Source organism: Phaenicophaeus curvirostris, chromosome 26 (assembly GCF_032191515.1).
Source record: "Phaenicophaeus curvirostris isolate KB17595 chromosome 26, BPBGC_Pcur_1.0, whole genome shotgun sequence".
Lineage (NCBI taxonomy): Eukaryota > Metazoa > Chordata > Aves > Cuculiformes > Cuculidae > Phaenicophaeus > Phaenicophaeus curvirostris.
This window is the reverse complement of record NC_091417.1, coordinates 4,332,414-4,350,340: the sequence shown is the minus strand read 5'-3', so window position 1 is coordinate 4,350,340 and position 17,927 is coordinate 4,332,414. Positions and strand designations below refer to the sequence as shown.

Sequence of the window (17,927 nt, the reverse complement as noted above, 5' to 3'; positions counted from 1 at the left end):
CAAATCCCCTCTGGGATCTGCCCCAGGGGTGGATTCCCCGGGGACCCCCCCCAGCCTTGCTGCCCCGCACAGGATCCCCTGAAGCCCTGGGTCCCCCCCAGATGCTTCTCACTGGCTCAGCCCCTAGAAACTGGGGGGGGATCCTTCCCTTGGAGCCCCCTGATTAAATATCACCCCCCACACTCTTCCCCCCCACCCCCAATGGGCGTTCTCTGAGCCCCTTGAGTCTTGGATAGGGTCTTGCTGGGTGTGTGGTGTCCGTGCCTTTGAGACCCCCCCTTTTTGGGGCGATGACCCCCCTTTTGGGATAACCCTCACAGCCTTATTGGCTCAGAGCCCCCTGACCCCCTCCTCTGGGTCTGTGGATCCCCCCCTACTCACTTCTGGGAGGGAAAACCTCCGTTTTCCTCTTGGATCTGTGTGAATCCCCCCTGGATCCTGCCGCCCCCCCCCCCCAAGCATGTCCCCTGACTCTCTTCCCACCCCCCCCCATCACCCTTTTCTTCTCCCCCTCCCCAAAATCCCTCCTAAACCTTGCAGGACAGGTCCAGGGGGGATCCCAGCACCTCATTCATCGGAGAGATGGACACACGGACACCCGGGCCAGGCCCCCTGCTCCCGCCAGGGGCTCTGGGGGGGGGTGTCACGCTGGCATGGGGGGTGCTTAGCGGGGGTCTCCCTTTTCCTTGCAGAGCCGAGCAGGAACGATTCCCGGTAGCGCGCGAGGGAGCCGGCGGCGACCGTCCTGGGCGCAGGCAGGTGGAGGATGAACGGCGAAGCCGAGTGCCCTGCAGACTTGGAAATGACGGCTCCCAAAAACCAAGGTGAGTCCCTCGCAGCCCCCCCGCCTCCGACACCCCCAAAATCGCAGGAATACCAGGGTTTTAAAACAGCCGAGGGATGCTGGAGGGAGGGAGGGATGCAGGAGCTGGAGGGAGGGAGGGATGCAGGAGCTGGAGGGAGGGAGGGATGCAGGAGCTGGAGGGAGGGAGGGATGCAGGAGCTGGAGGGAGGGAGGGATGCAGGAGCTGGAGGGAGGGAGGATGCAGGAGCTGGAGGGAGGGAGGATGCAGGAGCTGGAGGGGAGGGATGCAGGAGCTGGAGCGGGGGGATGCAGGAGTTGAGCTGGAGGGGAGGGATGCAGGAGTTGAGCTGGAGGGGAGGGATGCAGGAGTTGAGCTGGAGGGGAGGGATGCAGGAGTTGAGCTGGAGGGGAGGGATGCAGGAGTTGAGCTGGAGGGGAGGGATGCAGGAGTTGAGCTGGAGGGGAGGGATGCAGGAGTTGAGCTGGAGGGGAGGGATGCAGGAGTTGAGCTGGAGGGGAGGGATGCAGGAGTTGAGCTGGAGGGGAGGGATGCAGGAGTTGAGCTGGAGGGGAGGGATGCAGGAGTTGAGCTGGAGGGGAGGGATGCAGGAGTTGAGCTGGAGGGGAGGGATGCAGGAGTTGAGCTGGAGGGGAGGGATGCAGGAGTTGAGCTGGAGGGGAGGGATGCAGGAGTTGAGTTGGAGGGGAGGGATGCAGGAGTTGAGCTGGAGGGGGGGGATGCAGGAGCTGGAGGCGGGGGATGCAGGAGTTGAGCTGGAGGCGGGGGATGCAGGAGTTGAGCTGGAGGGGGGGGATGCAGGAGCTGGAGGGGGGGGATGCAGGAGCTGAGCTGGAGGGGGGGGATGCAGGAGCTGAGCTGGAGGGGAGGGATGCAGGAGCTGAGCTGGAGGGGAGGGATGCAGGAGCTGAGCTGGAGGGGAGGGATGCAGGAGTTGAGCTGGAGCGGGGGGATGCAGGAGTTGAGTTGGAGGGGAGGGATGCAGGAGTTGAGCTGGAGGGGGGGGATGCAGGAGCTGGAGGCGGGGGATGCAGGAGTTGAGCTGGAGGCGGGGGATGCAGGAGTTGAGCTGGAGGGGGGGGATGCAGGAGCTGGAGGGGGGGGATGCAGGAGCTGAGCTGGAGGGGGGGGATGCAGGAGCTGAGCTGGAGGGGAGGGATGCAGGAGCTGAGCTGGAGGGGAGGGATGCAGGAGCTGAGCTGGAGGGGAGGGATGCAGGAGTTGAGCTGGAGCGGGGGGATGCAGGAGCTGGAGGGGGGGGATGCAGGAGCTGGATGGAGGAGCAATGCGGACACCAGCAAATCCTGACCGTGCCAGGGCGAGGGGTGGTGGGATTTGTCTCCCGATGCCAGCTCTGCCCGGGGGGAGCACGCAGCTGCCAGTTCCCGGTGTCGGGGATGCTGGGTGGCTGGCGTTTACGGCCGAGCGGGAAGCCCGGGGCTGGCACGCGGAGGTGCTGCCTGCGTCGCTCACATCTGGGCTGCATTAAAAGCCGAGAGCAGTTACCTTGGGCCTCCGGCTTCCAGACCCAGGGATGACATCAGACGTTCAGCTTTTATTGGGGGGGAAAAAAAAAAAAAAGGGCAGGAAAATAAGGAAAAACGGGACATCCCATTTGGGGTAGCCTGCTTGGGAGCAGCACACCTCCAGGCCAGCCAGAAGCTCCTCGGATCCCCCCAAAAAGCCCTGGGGAGCGCGGTTCCAGCCGTCCACCTCTGCCTTCCCTCCCCTGCCACGATGGGTTTGTTGCCCAGAGCGAACCCGGCTGGAGCACGTGTCCTCTGCCGGGTCTTTAGATGGATTTAATTACACCAGGGCAGCTTTCCTAATATAGACCCGGCCCGGCCGATGCCAGGAGAGCCGGGGATGAATTGATCCCAGGGCACAGGCTCATCTTGGCGGGTGAACTCCACGTTTCCAGCATTTTATGACAAATCCCAGGCAGAGAGGGTGGGGATGGAGGGATGGGGGAGCTGAGCATACGGTCCCCATCGCACTGGGGGCGAGGATTTAGGGAGGTTTGGAGGTTTCCACAGTGTCTTCCGTATTTCTGTGGTTGTTTTCGCTGTTTGCTCGTGGGGGGGTCACACGGGGCCAAAGGTCTCCAGACATTCCTGCATTGGAGGGGGGAAACTGAGGCACAGGGCGAGGGGTCTCTGACCCTTTTCCCTCCCCTCTCGATTGTTGTGGCTGTGCTGCTTGAGGTTATTTCTCCTAATTTCTGGAAGTAAAGTCAGAACCAGCTTCCCAGCCCCATTGTGCCTCGTTGGTCCTTGCCTTGGGGGGGGTGTCTGGAAAGTGGATGGGGAAAAATAGAAGACACAATTTTGGGCTCAGTGCCCACCCCCCAGCCCTGATCCCTTCAGAGACACAGTAGGGGACAGGGGGGTTCCCATCTCTTTTTCACCTTCATGATGTTTTGGGGCTGAGAAGCTGGGAGCGTGGAGATACTTCTGAGCCAGTGGGTTCCATGCTTTATAGGGGGGTTCTTTTCATCTCCCCCACTCCCTGAGCTGTTAGTCCTTAATGGATCTGATGAGTTAACGACAGAGACCAGGTGGATCCCAAACTGTTCCTGCCTCAACATTTAACCTGCCAGGTCCAGGAGGCAAAATGGGGTGGGGTACCTGGCTGCATTGCCTCCCATCTGTGCATCCATATCCTTTAACATCCCTCGCTGGGGTTCAGGGGGGCTGTGCCCCTCACTGGATGGAGGCGATGCAGGAGGCAGAGGTGACATTTTTGTGCGAGTTGGGTTTGAGCGGGTGGAGACCACAGCTGGGTATTCGTGGAGGCTTGTTTCTCATTCGTGGGGACAGAGGGAGAGAGATGCTCACCTCAAATCCATAACCCACTGCGCTGTCCCCATCTTGCTGGGATGCTGTGTCCCTTGGGCAGCTCCAAACACCTCCTTCTTTGCCCGGCACTGCCATGCCGTGGAGTCGGTCCTGTGCCCATGGAGTCAATCCCGTGCCCGGGTGCTGTCCGGGCATGCGGCGTGGGGCTCAGCTCCTCCTCCAGCCCATCCCCAGGGGCCTCTTCCCTCTCCCAGGAGCTGCTGCTTTGCCCCAGAGGCAGCTGTGCTTGCAGAGCACCCCGGGTTCCTCTTCCCAGCTGGCACCCAGCGCGGGAAGCTCAGAGCAGAAAACCCAGCAGAGGAATTCCCCTGGCGTGAAGCAGCCCCTGAGTCGGTGCTGGCTGGGAATTTGGGGCTGGGATATCCTGCCTGCTGCCTGTCTTGGCCTTCCGGATGCTTCAGGCTCCCCGGTATTACCCTGTGCTCATCCCACCATAGGACATCTCCCCTAGTAGCTCGGGGGTGTCAGGGTGGTAGAACCATCAGCCTCACCCTGTCAGGGACCCCGCTGCGACACGGGGGCTGCGTGGATGTCCCGGTCCTGCTGCTTTTGTGGTCTCTGAGCTTTGACCTTGGCAGAGGTCACCATGGAGCTGGGTCCCAGGTGATGGCAAGGCTCTCCAAATTGAAGGAGAAGCAGCGTTAGGGGCTTTCCCATTGCTCCAGACATACCTTTTCCACTTAGAAAATGCATTTCCCCGTTTCCTCCCTGGCTGGAGAGCGCATTGCTCCTGTTTCGCTCCGCAGGGCTTTGCTCCAGTGCGGAGGAAATAACCCTCTGCTCCCTTGCGGCGGAGCCATCGCCTTATCTGATGGCGTGCTGGGATGAGCGAGTCTCTCTGGTTTGCACCGAGTGGATTTTCTAGCTGCGCCCAGATTGTTTTGGCCCTTAGAAAGTTGCTCGAGGGTGATGGAAGCACTCAACGTCCCTTTGATCTTTAATCTCGAGAGGCAGCATGTGGAGATTACGTGTCCGGGCGTGCGGTCAGGAGCTGCACGCCGGGAGCTGTAGTCCCTGTGTCCTGCCAGAAAGGCTGTTTGTCTATCTGTCTGTCTGTCTGTCCATGTGGCGCGGCTGCTAAGCCTGTTTCCTTGCTGCTCAGACCGCTGGTCGCAGGAGGACATGCTGACCCTGCTGGAGTGCATGAAGAATAACCTGCCCTCCAACGACGGGAGCAAGTTCAAAACCACCGAATCTCACCTGGATTGGGAGAAAGTGGCTTTCAAGGACTTCTCAGGGGAGATGTGCAAGATGAAGTGGATGGAGATCTCTAACGAGGTAACTGAGAGCCGCAGGGGGCTCGGAGGGTTCTACGTGAGAGGGTTCTAAGTGTCCTGGTGGCTTTCCAGGGCTGTTTGAATCGCTCGGGTTCAGTTCCTTGAGTCCTCAGCCCTTGGTGCCAGTTCCACCTCGCTGCTATCGGCATCGCAGACCCCTGGGTGGTGCTGGCATGGGGTGTTATTGCGGTGGCTCGATGCTGAGGGGGGGTCCTGTCCCCCATACGCAGCCTCTTCATCTCTGTGCCCTTGGTTACTCTGCAGGTGAGGAAGTTTCGCACCCTCACAGAGCTCATCATGGATGCCGAAGAGCACGTGAAGAATCCTTACAAAGGCAAGAAGCTCAAGGTATTGGGCTGGAAGAGTGGTGGGTCCCTAAAGGGGGATCTTCCCCAAGCTGGGGGCTGTCACCCGCGTGGCACCCAGGCAAAGTTCTGCTGCCAGAGCCCCTGCGGGCACCTCACCACCTGTAATCCCCGATGCTGGCTGCCCAAGGCTCCGGAGGCCACGGGCGCTGGGTCTGGGCCAACTCCAGGGTACATTTAATATGTCCGGCTCTAGCGCTTGCAGCCTGCATCCAAGTTTAGCGCTGTGGGGGGGTCAGGAAGCTACTATCCTATTCCTGGCTTGCTGGTGGGGTGGCTGCTGCTTTTGGCTGGGTGGCCCCAGGGCAGCCCCTTGCCCTCTTGCAGTGCCACCGCCTTGTGCCAACAGCTCTGGGTGGCTGGAGGCTGCTCCCAAGATATCCAGCCCTGGGATATCGTAATTCCTGGGGAAGGGAGCCCTTCCGAGCATTCTATGTTTCTTTGTCCGGGAGCCGGATCTCCAGTGGGGCTGGATGGGGGCAGGTCTCCCCGCTCGGTACTGGGGGTAGCCGGGAGCTGGTGGAGTCTGACTGTGCCCTCTGAGGTGCCACAGGCGCCGCGCTCAGTGTCTGCTACTCTGCTGTCTCCCCAGAAACACCCCGACTTCCCCAAGAAGCCCCTGACTCCCTATTTCCGCTTCTTCATGGAGAAACGGGCCAAATACGCCAAGCTTCACCCCGAAATGAGCAACCTGGATCTCACCAAGATCCTGTCCAAGAAATACAAGGAGCTTCCAGAGAAGAAAAAGGTACAGGGGGCAGTTAGCAAGCCCCTTCCCTTTTGTTTGCCTCTGCGTGCTGGGCTGTGCCTGCCCAGCTCTCCCAGTTAAGCCTGCAGAGATCTGCCTCTGCCTGGTGAGGGTTTAATCCAGCTCTCGGTGAGAGAAACCCAGGTGCTTGTTTAGTCCTGTCAGACCAGTAAGACTTCCTTTTCCTTTTCCTGTCCCGGTTCCCAGGATCTGTGGGGTGGAGGATGGCTAGGTCTGTCCGTTGGTCCGTCTCTTCCAGACACACCTGGGTGATGACTTTGCTCTTGGGTGGATCAGTGCTTAATTCCTGGGTGAAATCATAGGATCACCAGATTGGAAAAGGCCCATTGGATCACACGCCCTGTCACGGCCACCCTGTCCGAGCGAGGGATGGAGGGGCAGGCTCTGCTTCAAGCCCTGGGAGATGGGCTGCTCCTCTCTCCTCCAGCTCTGGAGGTGTCCGTGGGCTTGGCCAGAGCTGGCAGGGAAGGTCCAGGGCACAAAATCCTGCTGTGCCCTCTTGCCCGGGGCTGCCTGTGAGGTCGAGTGCGTGGAGAGAGGAGAGATCCTGACTTTGAATCCCTGGAAACCCTCAACTCGGAGCTGCAGGACAGGGCTGATGAGCTGGAGAGCCCTAAGGTCCCTTTTGGGGTGGTGGGATGCAGAGTCAACAGGGATGTATCTGCCTGCCCGTTCCCTGGTGCTGACGTCTTTCTCCACCTCCCTGGTGGCTTTTGTGTCCCCAGATGAAGTACATCCAGGACTTCCAGCGAGAGAAGCAGGAGTTTGAGAGGAACCTGGCGAGGTTCAGGTGAGAGAGCAGCACCCCCAGCCTTTCCCTCGGCCCCTCTGGGCAGCCCCAGGGTTGTGTAGCTCACAGAAGAAGCCCTGATGGGCATTGCAGCTTGAAGGCAGGAGGGAATAGTGGATGATGGTGGAAAAAAAAAAAAAGAGATCAAGGAAAAGGTGTCTGAGAGCAACCCTCTAGCTGGGAGGCTCGGTGAGGGGGAGAGGATGGAGGAGCAGCCACGCTCTGGGGGTTGGGGTCTGCAAGGGGAGGCCAGGAGCTCTGCCAGCAGCACTGTTAAATGCTGAAGCAACCACCCCTTGCCCCCAGACCTTCCCACTGGTTGTGGTTGATGTGACCCAGGTGGTTTCTGGTGTTCCCAGTGGCCTGTTGCTGCTCCAGGGATGCAGCCCAGCCTGGCGCATCGAAGGGGATGCTTGTAGCTGGTGCTCCCCTAGGAAGGGCAGGCTCAAATCTCTCCTAAAAGCCTCCTGCTCTTTTTGGGGCCACCCCCAGTGTCTGAGCCTGCAGTGGCTCAGCCCTGCAGTGACAATTACCCGTTAGCAGGGGTGGTTAGAGGGTGCTCACCTTCCACCTGCAACCTCCCTAACGCTCTCCCTTCCCTGCCTCCTCGACGGGTAAAGGGAAGATCACCCGGATCTCATCCAGAACGCCAAGAAGTCCGACATCCCTGAAAAACCCAAGACCCCCCAGCAGCTGTGGTACAACCACGAGAAGAAAATCTACTTGAAAGTGCGTCCAGATGTGAGTACGGTGGGTGGGAGTGAGTGTGAGTGTGAGTGTGGAGCCGTCCTGCACCCGCCGCTGGGGCGAGAGGAGGGGGAAATGAGAGAAGCATTTGCGGGGGGGCAGGCTGGAAGACACCTCTAGAAGCTCTTCTAGAAGCTCCCAGCAGTCTGGATGGAGGTAAGAAGGGGCTCTGCACATCTGGAAGAGGCTCGGGGATACAGACCCCGGTTTTTTTTTTTTGTCTGCAGTTGAAGGGGTGACCACAGCCTGAGTCAGGGTAGGAAAGATTTTTAGCACCACCACCTCTGGCCATGCCCCACACTTGCACGCACCCCTTTCCCTGGCCACGAGCTCAGCTCGCAGCCACCCCACGGCCCCAAGCTGGGAGCTGTTGGGACAAGACGTCGGGCAACACGATTTTTGCCTTTTTTTCTTTTTTTCCTCTTCTTTTTTTTTTGGATTTTACCCCCCTGCCCTCACCTCTGGCTTTGGGTTTTCAGGCCACCACGAAGGAGGTGAAAGAGTCGCTGGGCAAGCAGTGGTCTCAACTGTCGGATAAAAAGAGGCTGAAATGGATTCATAAGGCCCTGGAACAGCGGAAGGAGTACGAGGTAGGGAGCAGCCTCACCCGTTCCCCTCCACACTCGTCCCTACGTTCACTAGCCAGCCAGCATCTCCTGATAGCCAGCTTGGGGGTTCAGGCAGGTCCCTAGCGAGTCGGAGCCCTGCCTCCTCCAGCAACGTTCAGGGCAGGGAGAAATGCCCCTGGGAGATGGTTAGGGCAATGGTTGGCTTCTCTTTCCTCCTCCTCCGGCCCCCAGCCAGGCGGGGAGCAGAGCCCGTCTCCTAACCACTCTCCATCCCTTGCAGGAGATCATGCGTGACTACATCCAGAAGCACCCTGAGCTGAACATCAGCGAGGAGGGCATCACCCGCTCCACCCTCACCAAGGCGGAGCGCCAGCTCAAGGACAAATTCGATGGACGACCCACAAAGCCACCTCCGTAAGTCCTGTCCCTCCCCGTCGAGGTGCGAGGATTGTGTCTGAGCTGGTTCTTGCTGACAGGGAAACTGAGGCTCTGGCTTTGAGAGCCCCAAGAGCTCTGTTTCTGGGACTGTGGGCATGGGCTATCAGTGACTCCATTAAACTGGTTCTTAAACTGGTTCTGGTGCATTAAATACACATTTGCAGAGCATCTGAGTGAGGTTTGTGGTGATGCTCTGTGCTCTGGGTTCATAGAACCATAGAATCACCAGGTTGGAAGAGATCCACCGGATCATCAAGTCCAACCATTCCCATCAATCACTAAACCATGTCCCTCAGCACCTCCAGCTTCCCTAAAACACTGCTGGAACATCACGTCACAGCCCAGTGCAGCCCAGAGGGCATATGGGGGTCCTGTGGGGCTCTTAGCACCCAGGAACCTCTGCAGAGGGGACATAAATTAGGTTGTCCTTAATGTTGGGTTCCTCCATGTGTTGCAGGAACAGCTACTCCCTGTATTGTGCAGAGCTGATGGCCAACATGAAAGACGTGCCCAGCACCGAGCGGATGGTGCTGTGCAGCCAGCAGTGGAAACTGCTCTCCCAGAAGGAAAAGGACGCCTACCACAAAAAGTGTGATCAGGTGAGCAGGCAAGGATGGGTGGACAGGCAGACGGGCATCAGCACTGTGGGGAGGAAGGAGTAGGATTAGAGGGTTTGCAGTGCTACAGACTAGGAGAAGTCTGGCTAGAAAGCTGCCTGGAGGAGAAGGACCTGCAGGAGTTGGTTGACAGTGACTGACCATGAGCCAGCAGTGGCCCAGGTGGCCGAGAAGGCCAATGGCATCTTGGCTTGGATCAGACACGACGTGGCCAGCAGGGCCAGGGAGATTCTTCTCCCTCTGGACTCGGCCCTGGTGAGACCGCTCCTCGAATCCTGGGGTCAGTTCTGGGCCCCTCACCACAAGAAGGATGTTGAGGCTCTGGAGCGAGTCCAGAGAAGAGCAACGAAGCTGGAGAAGGGGCTGGAGAAGAAGAGGAGCGTCTGAGAGAGCTGGGGGTGTTTAGCCTGGAGAAGAGGAGGCTGAGGGGAGACCTCATTGCTCTGTGCAACTCCCTGAGAGGAGGTTGTGGAGAGGAGGGAGCTGGGCTCTTCTCCCAAGTGACAGGGGACAGGACGAGAGGGGATGGCCTCAAGCTCCACCAGGGGAGGTTCAGGTGGGACATTAGGAAAAATTTTTTCACAGCAAGGGTCATTGGGCAGTGGCAGAGGCTGCCCAGGGAAGGGGTTGAGTCACCTTCCCTGGAGGGGTTTAAGGGGTGGGTGGACGAGGTGCTGAGGGACATGGTTTAGTGATTGATGGGAATGGTTGGACTCGATGATCCAGTGGGTCTTTTCCAACCTGGTGATTCTGTGATTCTATAAATCTCACTGGAAATGAGCCCCTCGCCCTTCCTTAGGGCCTGTACTTATTATCTTGACCACCAATTCCCCCTGATGTCCTCGGTCAGCTCCCTTGGTCCTCTGTCTCCCCAGTCCACGTGTGTGGAACCAGGAGATGGTCCAGGGGGAGGATGCTGTTGCTGAGGGGGCTGAGCCTGCATCAGGGGCTGCACGAGATGGGGATGAGGTGTGGCATCGCTGTCTAACCTCACCCCACCATCTCTTTCCAGAAAAAGAAAGACTATGAGATTGAGCTGCTCCGTTTCCTGGAGGTGAGTGACAGGAGCACCACTGGGTGCCGGGGACCTTGAATGGGGGAGGGACCCCTTTGTCAGGGACTGAGATGGTTTAGAAGGCGGCCGCGCTGATGCTGCCCCCTCAAAATGTGGCTGGACCCGCGCTGTGTAGAGATGTTTGCGCAGGGCAGCGGCTTCCAAGAGGTGTGGACACCCCCCTGGCCGGGAAGGAAGCCGGGGCTGAGCGCAGGGTTGGTGCTGGAGGAAGAGCTGCTGTCAGCGGCCGCCGCTGTGCGGGCGGCAGCGAGTCTGCTTCCTTCCCTGGGCTGGGGCGTAGGTGGGGGAGCTGCACCCGGGCCGTATCGGCATCGCGCTCGGCTCCCCGGTCGGATGTGACGTGGCCCTGGCTGCGGCTGTAAGAGCAAGGGATGGAAAACCCAGGGGCGCGCCTGGATCCGGGCACCTGCCCACCCTGCCTTGGTGGAGAGGAAGCAGATGAGACTGAGCTTGGGAGGGGACAGTGTTGGGGCACCAGTGTCTGGTGACGGGGGTGACGTGGGCACGGGGACCCCCAGGCTGCACACCTGGGCTTGCAGTGCCCTGGCTGAGGTGGTTTTTTTTGATAAGGATAACTGAGTGTATTCATTCCCCCCTCCCCAGTGTCCCTGTTATACCCTGATTGCATCAAACCCTCGTTGGTGTTGGTCCATCTAACCGTGCCCTTCCTCCTGTGCCCTCAGAGCCTTCCTGAGGAGGAGCAGCAGCGGGTGCTTGGCGAGGAAAAGATGCTGGGCAGCAACCGGAAAGGAGCAACAAGTCCTGCGTCCAAAAAGTCCTCACCAGAGACCGGCAAGGTGAGAGCAGCAGCTGGAGGTGGGGCGGCGCCTGCCAGAGACATGAGATGGAGTTGCTGGCGTCCTGGGGTGGTTTGAGGGCTTCATTCCTTGGTTCTCTCATCGTGGTTTTCCTGGGATTTGAGGCTGCCGGCACGCGGCAGGTCCCTGCGTGTGCTCCCCCCGGCCCACAGCCCTGTGTTCCCTCCTGCAGGCCAGCTCGGAGAAGCCCAAACGGCCCATCTCTGCCATGTTCATCTTCTCGGAGGAGAAGCGGAAGCAGCTGCAGGAGGAGCGGCCAGAGCTGTCGGAGAGTGAGCTGACCCGGCTCCTCGCCCGCATGTGGAACGACCTCTCTGAGAAGAAGAAGGTTGGTGCCATTCCTGACCGTTCTCCATCCCCATCTCTGCTGGGTATCAGCCCAGGAAATGCTCCCTGTCCTTGTCCTCCTTTAAGAGGCTTTGCTGCCTCCCAGGCACCGCAGCTGGGGGACGATTGTCCCTCTCCCTGATTTGGTGGGTCACAACCTAGCAGCTTAAAAAAACCTTGGAGCATCCCTGATGCTCAGTTTCAAGGCTTGATGTTATTTTTGGAGCGGGAAGTGGAGTCCTGAGGTGTGGATGTGCAGGGCGAGGGGCACTGGGGGAAGCCACAGTGTCTGCCTGCTTGCCCTCCTGGTGCTTGGTGGCCAAGGGCTTGTGCCCTGCGGTGGGGCTGGTGCCCAGGTGGCTGTGCTGCCCCTTCACCCACACCGTGCACCCTCCCCAGGCCAAGTACAAAGCGCGAGAGGCGGCGATGAAGGCGCAGTCAGAGAAGAAGCACGGCTCAGATAAAGAGGAACGCGGGAAGCTGCCCGAGTCTCCCAAGACAGCCGAGGAGATCTGGCAACAGAGCGTCATTGGAGACTACCTGGCTCGTTTCAAGGTGAGGAGCGAGCTGGGAAAGGAGCTGGAAGCAGGGTTAACCTCTCCGCTTGCACCTTTTCCCCTGCTTTCACGCTTGAGGGAACCAGTTGGGGCTGGGAGTCGTGGGGAGGACAGGGATGGCAGCAAAGGGTGCCCCATCTTGGAGCTGGAGGGATTACCCTGGCATCTCAGGCATCTTGGGTGCATCTGACGGGGTGTGGGGGGTCTGCGCTGCAGAACGACCGGGGGAAGGCTCTGAAGGCCATGGAGGCCACTTGGAACAACATGGAGAAGAAAGAGAAGCTGATGTGGATCAAGAAGGCGGCAGAGGACCAGAAGCGATACGAGGTGGGTCCCCGCTCCTGCCTGCCCCTCGCTGTGCTGTCGCAGCAGTGTTGCTTCTGTCTCCCTGACCTCTCTTTTTTCCCTTGGCTCAGAGGGAGCTGAGTGAGATGCGAGCCCCTCCATGCTCTACCAACTCTGCCAAGAAAATGAAGTTCCAAGGAGAGCCAAAGAAGCCCCCGATGTGAGTACTTGGGCTCCTAAAAGCTGGGTCTGGCTGGCCCAGCTGGGCAAGCGGGTTGGGGCAGAGGAGCCTGGAGCAGGATGCAGGGAGTGTGGGACCGTGGTTGGGATGGCTGGTGGTTAGTGCTGGTTTCTCGTGGACAACTTGATTCTCCATTCAGACCGTTTGATCCGGTCTCTGTGCTCCCCGCTTGCAGGAACGGTTACCAGAAATTCTCCCAGGAGCTGCTGTCAAACGGGGAGCTGAACCACCTCCCGCTGAAGGAGCGAATGGTGGAGATCGGCAGCCGCTGGCAGCGCATCTCCCAGGGCCAGAAGGACCACTACAAAAAACTGGCAGAGGAGCAGCAGAAGCAGTACAGGGTGCACCTTGAAATCTGGCTCAAGGTGAGCGTCAGCCCTGCACGCTCGCTGTGGGACTCTGGGGTCCTTCGGGATGCTTGGCATGGTCTCTACTCGCAGCCTTTCTGTGGCAACCACCATCTTCAGACCCTTTGTTTGGCATTTTGTAACTTAAAGGGCCTTTAAAAAAAAAAAACAGACTCGGGGAGGGGGTGCCCTGAGCTCGAGTCCTTCCCGATTCCATCCCTACCCCACGCGTGCCCAACCCTCGCTGCGCCCTGACTCTTCCCCTGTCTCTGCAGAGCCTCTCGCCCCAGGAGCGGGCTGCCTACAAGGAACACACTTCCAACGTGAGTATCCAGCCGGCACCGCCGTGGGGGGCACTGGGGGCTCGGGGCTGGGCTGTGCCGAGAGCCGAGTGCAGGAGACCCCCTCGAAGGGGTTCACCCCCGTAGCAGCTCAGTCGTGGGGCTTTCTCCATGCGGGGCACTGGGAAGGAGCCGACTTGGAGCCCTGCAGCTCCAGCTGAATTTGCTTTGTTCCTCCATGCAGAAACGCAAAAGCATAGGGAAGATCCGGGGCCCCAACCCCAAGATGAAGCCAACGATGCAGTCCAAGTCGGTGAGTTAGGAAAAAAATTTTCACGGAAAGGGTCTTTGGGCAGTGGCAGAGGCTGCCCAGGGAGGGGGTTGAGTCCCCTTCCCTGGAGGGGTTTAAGGGCCGGGTGGACGAGGTGCTGAGGGACGTGGTTTAGTGATTGATGGGAATGGTTGGACTCGATGATCCGGTGGGTCTTTCCCAACCTGGGGATTCTATGAGTGTCCGATGGCCGCGCTCCATGCTGGGATCACCCGGTGCCCTCCTCCATCCCGGTGGGACCCAACCTCTTGTTGGAGGAGTCCTTCTGCTTTCTGCTGCCCTTCCCCTGGGATAATAAACCAAGGGCACTCCCTGGGTCCGTGCTCATCGCCCACCCAGGCCCAGTTTTGCCTGCTCTGCCATCTCGGGCATCTGCTGGGAGGCTTTTTGGGGCCATTTCTGACATAAAAGGGGAAAGGCTCCCAGGTCCCAGGGAAGGCGTGGTGGGAGCCACCTGATTCCCGTCGGAGGAACCAAGGACGGGGTTGGTGGCACCCACGGGTGTCCCAGGACAACCCACCCGTGACCAACCCCCTCCCGCCCCCCAGGAATCAGAAGACGATGACGAGGAGGAAGAGGAGGAGGAAGATGACGATGAAGATGAGGACGATGACGATGACAACGGTGACTCCTCAGAGGAAGGCGGCGACTCCTCGGAGTCCAGCAGCGAGGAGGAGAGTGAGGACGGGGACGAGGTGAGGCCACGGCGCGGCGCGTGCCGCAGGGAGGGCAGCGGGGCCCCTTCCGCTCGCTCTGCCCCCGCCTCACCCTCCATGGGGCTGGGGGGACCCACTCCCGGGGGCAGATAGGAGCGTGGCAGAGCAGCTCCCAGGACGCGGCGGGGGGGACACGGGGAGGCGAAGGGGGCCGGGATCCCTCCTCCCTGCCTGGCGTTCCCGGGGAGGGCGCGAGGAGCAGCCGCGGGGCCTAGTTAGGACGTAGAGGTTGTGGGGTCACGCAGAGCCCCAGCGAGCGGAGGAAAATCTCCTGTCTCTTTCCTGCTGGAGATACTGAGTCTGGTCTCGGCTCCGTTTGCGCCAGTGTGAATGCCGAGTAAGTCACCAGAGTCAAAGCTTTACACCGGTGCAACTGAAATCAGAGTATGCTGGATGGCGCTGGGGGCAGAAACCGTGTCCGTGCCTTGTGCTCGCCACCGGACAGGTGAGGTGTTTCGACCCCCTCGCTGGTCTCAGCTCACGCCTCTTCCTTCCCCGGCGTTAGAGGGGGGAAACTGAGGCGCGAGGCGGGTCAGGTACCCTACCTGGGCTCGTGGCGCGAGGCAGCGGCACAGGTGAGGGTAGGACCCCCCCCACACCCCGCGTGCTGCTCCGGCACGCGACCCCCGCCCAGCCCCTCGCACGCCTGCTCGTGCCCCGCGTCCCCGCTCCGTCCCCCCCCCCAGGGATCGGGGTCCCCTCGCCTGCTGCGGGGAGGCTGAGCGGGTGGTGGCGGATGCATCTGTGCCCCCCACCCTGCTGCTAACCCCCCCTCTTTTTGCCTTCTCTGCCGCCCCCTCCCCAGAACGACGAGGATGACGAGGACGAGGACGACGAGGATGAGGATGACAACGACTCGGAGGGCAGCAGCAGCTCTTCCTCCTCCTCGGGGGACTCCTCCGACTCCGACTCCAACTGATCCAGCCGAGCTCTTAGTAACGGCGATCGGTTTCTCGGTTTCGGCCCCAAATCCCCCCACGGCCCCCCAGACCCCTTCCTCCTCTTCTCCCGCCGCCCCCCAAAGCCGTAGTCCCCGCGGGACCCTCGTCCGGGGCGCGGGGGACACAGGGGCCCCTCGGCCGAGCTCTCATCCTATGGGGGGAGCCGGGGGCCGCTCCCGGCGGAGAGGAGGGGGTGACCCCCCCCCGTGCCTCGCAGCCCCCTTTCCTCCCCTTCCCGAGGGAGGGGAAGCGATTCCTTTGGTTTTTTTTTTTTCTGGAGATTTTGTTATTCTCGGAGGATCTCCCTGTCCTTGCCCCCCCCTCCATCCCCTCGCTGCCAGCTCCGGACTTTGTAGAAAGCAGACAAAACCACACAGGAAAAAAAAAAAAAAAAATCCCCACCCTTTTTTTTATTAAAAAAAACCCCACAAATGGAAAAAAAAAAAAAAAAAACCCAACAAAACTATATCCCCACTCAGACCCTCTTATCCCGCCCTGGAGCATGAGCCGAGCTGCTCAGGACTCAGCCGCTGGGACGCTGCCTCCCCCCAAATCCCGTGTGCCCCCCACTCCTGTACAGCTGGACCCTCACCGGGATCTCATCCCGGCATCTCTCCGTGACCCGGGAGCGCTGGATTTCGATCTGAGGGGATGGGGAGGGCAAGGGGGGGGGGTGCGCGTGTGTGTGCGAGCGAGGGGGGCCGGGGGTGGTGGGGGGGAGGGGGGGTCCCGGGGCCTCCAGGCCCCTGCTGTGTCGGTGGTTGTTGTGCCGTTGTATTTTATTTTATTCCTATATTTTTTTTTTTGTTTTCCTTTTTATAAAACACGAACGATCCATCTTTTATTTTCTTCTCACCCCCACCCCGGTGAAGCTGCTCCTCTCCCTTCGCCCCAAACCTTGGGGCGACAGCGCTCCCCGTTACCCCCCTCACCCCGGGCCCTTCTCCTCTCCCCATTTTGCTGTAAATATTGGTGCGGTTTGGGTTGATTTGGGGGGGGGGCGATGCCCCCCCTTATCCCAGGAGGGGGATGGGGCCGTGGGGACCCGGGTGGGTGCAGGGGGGGGGGCCTGGCAGCCCTTTTGGGGCCTCCCCCCCCCTGTTTTTTAAGCAGACACGAGCACCAGCAATCCCAGGCCCCTCCCTGCAGGGTCCCCATCCATCCCGCCATTTTGTGTGTCCCCCGCCTCTAAGCCCTCAGTGCGACTGGGACCCCCCCCCCCCCCAGCCCCTGCTCTGGTTGTGAGGGGGTGGGGGCCACACGGTTTGTTCCTTCTGGTCCCCCCCAAACCTGTTCTCAAGAGGAGCTGGACTGGGAGAAAGGACTTTGGGGGGGGGGGGGTGGGGCTGGGTGTCCTTTTTCTCTCCTGTGCTTTAATTTAGCCATTTTCCTCTTCTTTTCACCTAAATCTCAGCTCAACGCGGGGCTGGGAAGGGGGGGGGCACACACCCAGCTGCAGGTTTGGGGGGGGATTCTGGCTGCGCCCCCCCCTCAGCCTTGACACACCCCCAGGTTTGCTGCCCCCCCCCTCCCCTCAAGGACCTCATGTTACCCCAAAACCCCCTTAGTGCTGGGGGGGGGCCTCAAATTGGGCTGAAAAAACACCATTTTGGGAACATTGACCCCGCACGGACAATCCCCCCCAGGACTGGGGCCCCCACGAGAGCCTGGCTGGTGCCCCCCCCCCCCCCATGTCCGTCTGTCTGTCCCTCCGTGTCCCCCCCCCCCCCATTTGGGATTTTCATTCCCCTCCCGGTTTTTACCCCCCCAAGAGGGTTTCCCATCCTTTTTTTCTGCTGAATGTGCCCAGCACCCTTGTGTTTTAGTGGATGTGTTTTTAGTACAAAAAGAAAAGACAAAAAAACCCACCCTTTTTTTTTTTCTTTTTTTCCTTTCTGTTTTAAAAATAATAATAATTAAAAAAAAATAATAAAAATGAAAAATTCTTACAGCGCTGACAATTGGGGGAAAAAGGCGTTTGCGCTGCAAGAGATTGAACCTGAGTGCATTTTGGCACTGCCACAAAACCCCAGGATCCTCTAGGTGGAAGTCCTTGTGAATTACATTAAGAAAAAAAAAAATGGAAAAAAAAAACAAAAAAAAAATCATCTTTTTTTTCTAATATTTAAAGAGTGTTTTTGTAGGTTTAAAAAAAAGACAAAAAAAATAAAATAAAAAAAAAAAATAATCCCACCTCGGAATTTGCCCGGCGGGGGGGGGATCGCGGTCCCCAGCCCGGGGCTTCGGTTCTTTTCTTTTTTGTTGTTTGTTTTTTTTTTTTTTTGCGTTTTTTGATTTTTTTTTTTGTATAATAAAGTGGAAAATGCCGTTTCTGTTCTCATGTCATTACTATAAAAAATAAAACTTTAGGAAAAAAAAAACCACACAGGTGTGAGGAGTGTTCTTGGCCCGGGGGGGGGGAAATATTGGGATGGGGGGGGAACAATGGGATGGGGGGGGGACATTGAGATGGGGGGGAACATTGGGATGGGAGGGAATATTGGGATGGGGGGGGGACATTGGGATGGGAGGGAATATTGGGATGGGGGGGACATTGGGATGGGAGGGGAACATTGGGATGGGGGGAATATTGGGATGGGGGGGAGCATTGGGATGGGAGGGGAACATTGGGATGGGAGGGAATATTGGGATGAGGGGGGGAACATTGGGATGGGAGGGGAACACTGCGATGAGGGGGGAACATTGGGATGGGGGGGACATTGAGATGGGGGGGGACATTGGGATGGGGGAACA

The 17,927-nt window shown here is 59.2% G+C and overlaps 1 protein-coding gene across 5 annotated transcripts; it reads left to right on the top strand.

The window, feature by feature from the left end:
• The first annotated feature begins 692 nt into the window (after window positions 1-692).
• UBTF (upstream binding transcription factor) lies at window positions 693-15,636 on the top strand. 5 transcript variants are annotated; one of them, XM_069877299.1, is made up of 21 exons: window positions 693-824; window positions 4,785-4,960; window positions 5,224-5,307; window positions 5,917-6,072; window positions 6,819-6,883; window positions 7,504-7,624; window positions 8,110-8,220; window positions 8,480-8,613; window positions 9,095-9,236; window positions 10,267-10,308; window positions 11,013-11,126; window positions 11,320-11,475; window positions 11,874-12,029; window positions 12,248-12,358; window positions 12,448-12,536; window positions 12,733-12,922; window positions 13,180-13,227; window positions 13,430-13,498; window positions 14,065-14,211; window positions 14,558-14,677; window positions 15,038-15,636. In XM_069877299.1, the coding sequence occupies exons 1-21, from the start codon at window positions 767-769 to the stop codon at window positions 15,149-15,151; spliced, it is 2,403 nt and encodes an 800-aa protein (XP_069733400.1). In that variant the 5' UTR covers window positions 693-766; the 3' UTR covers window positions 15,152-15,636. The 5 variants fall into 5 exon arrangements, with proteins under 5 accessions (XP_069733400.1, XP_069733402.1, XP_069733403.1 ...); XM_069877301.1 differs by lacking the exon at window positions 8,110-8,220; XM_069877302.1 differs by lacking the exon at window positions 14,558-14,677.
• Window positions 15,637-17,927: the final 2,291 nt, after the last annotated feature.

What these genes read in the sequence shown, in the direction of transcription:
- UBTF (XM_069877299.1), top strand. Translation starts at nt 767, where the DNA reads ATGAACGGCGAAGCCGAGTGCCCTGCAGACTTGGAAATGACGGCTCCC. An exon ending in ACAAAGGCAAGAAGCTCAAG is followed by an intron (nt 5,308 to 5,916) that starts GTATTGGGCTGG and finishes CTGTCTCCCCAG; the next exon opens with AAACACCCCGACTTCCCCAA. An exon ending in AGAGTGAGGACGGGGACGAG is followed by an intron (nt 14,212 to 14,557) that starts GTGAGGCCACGG and finishes CGTTTGCGCCAG; the next exon opens with TGTGAATGCCGAGTAAGTCA.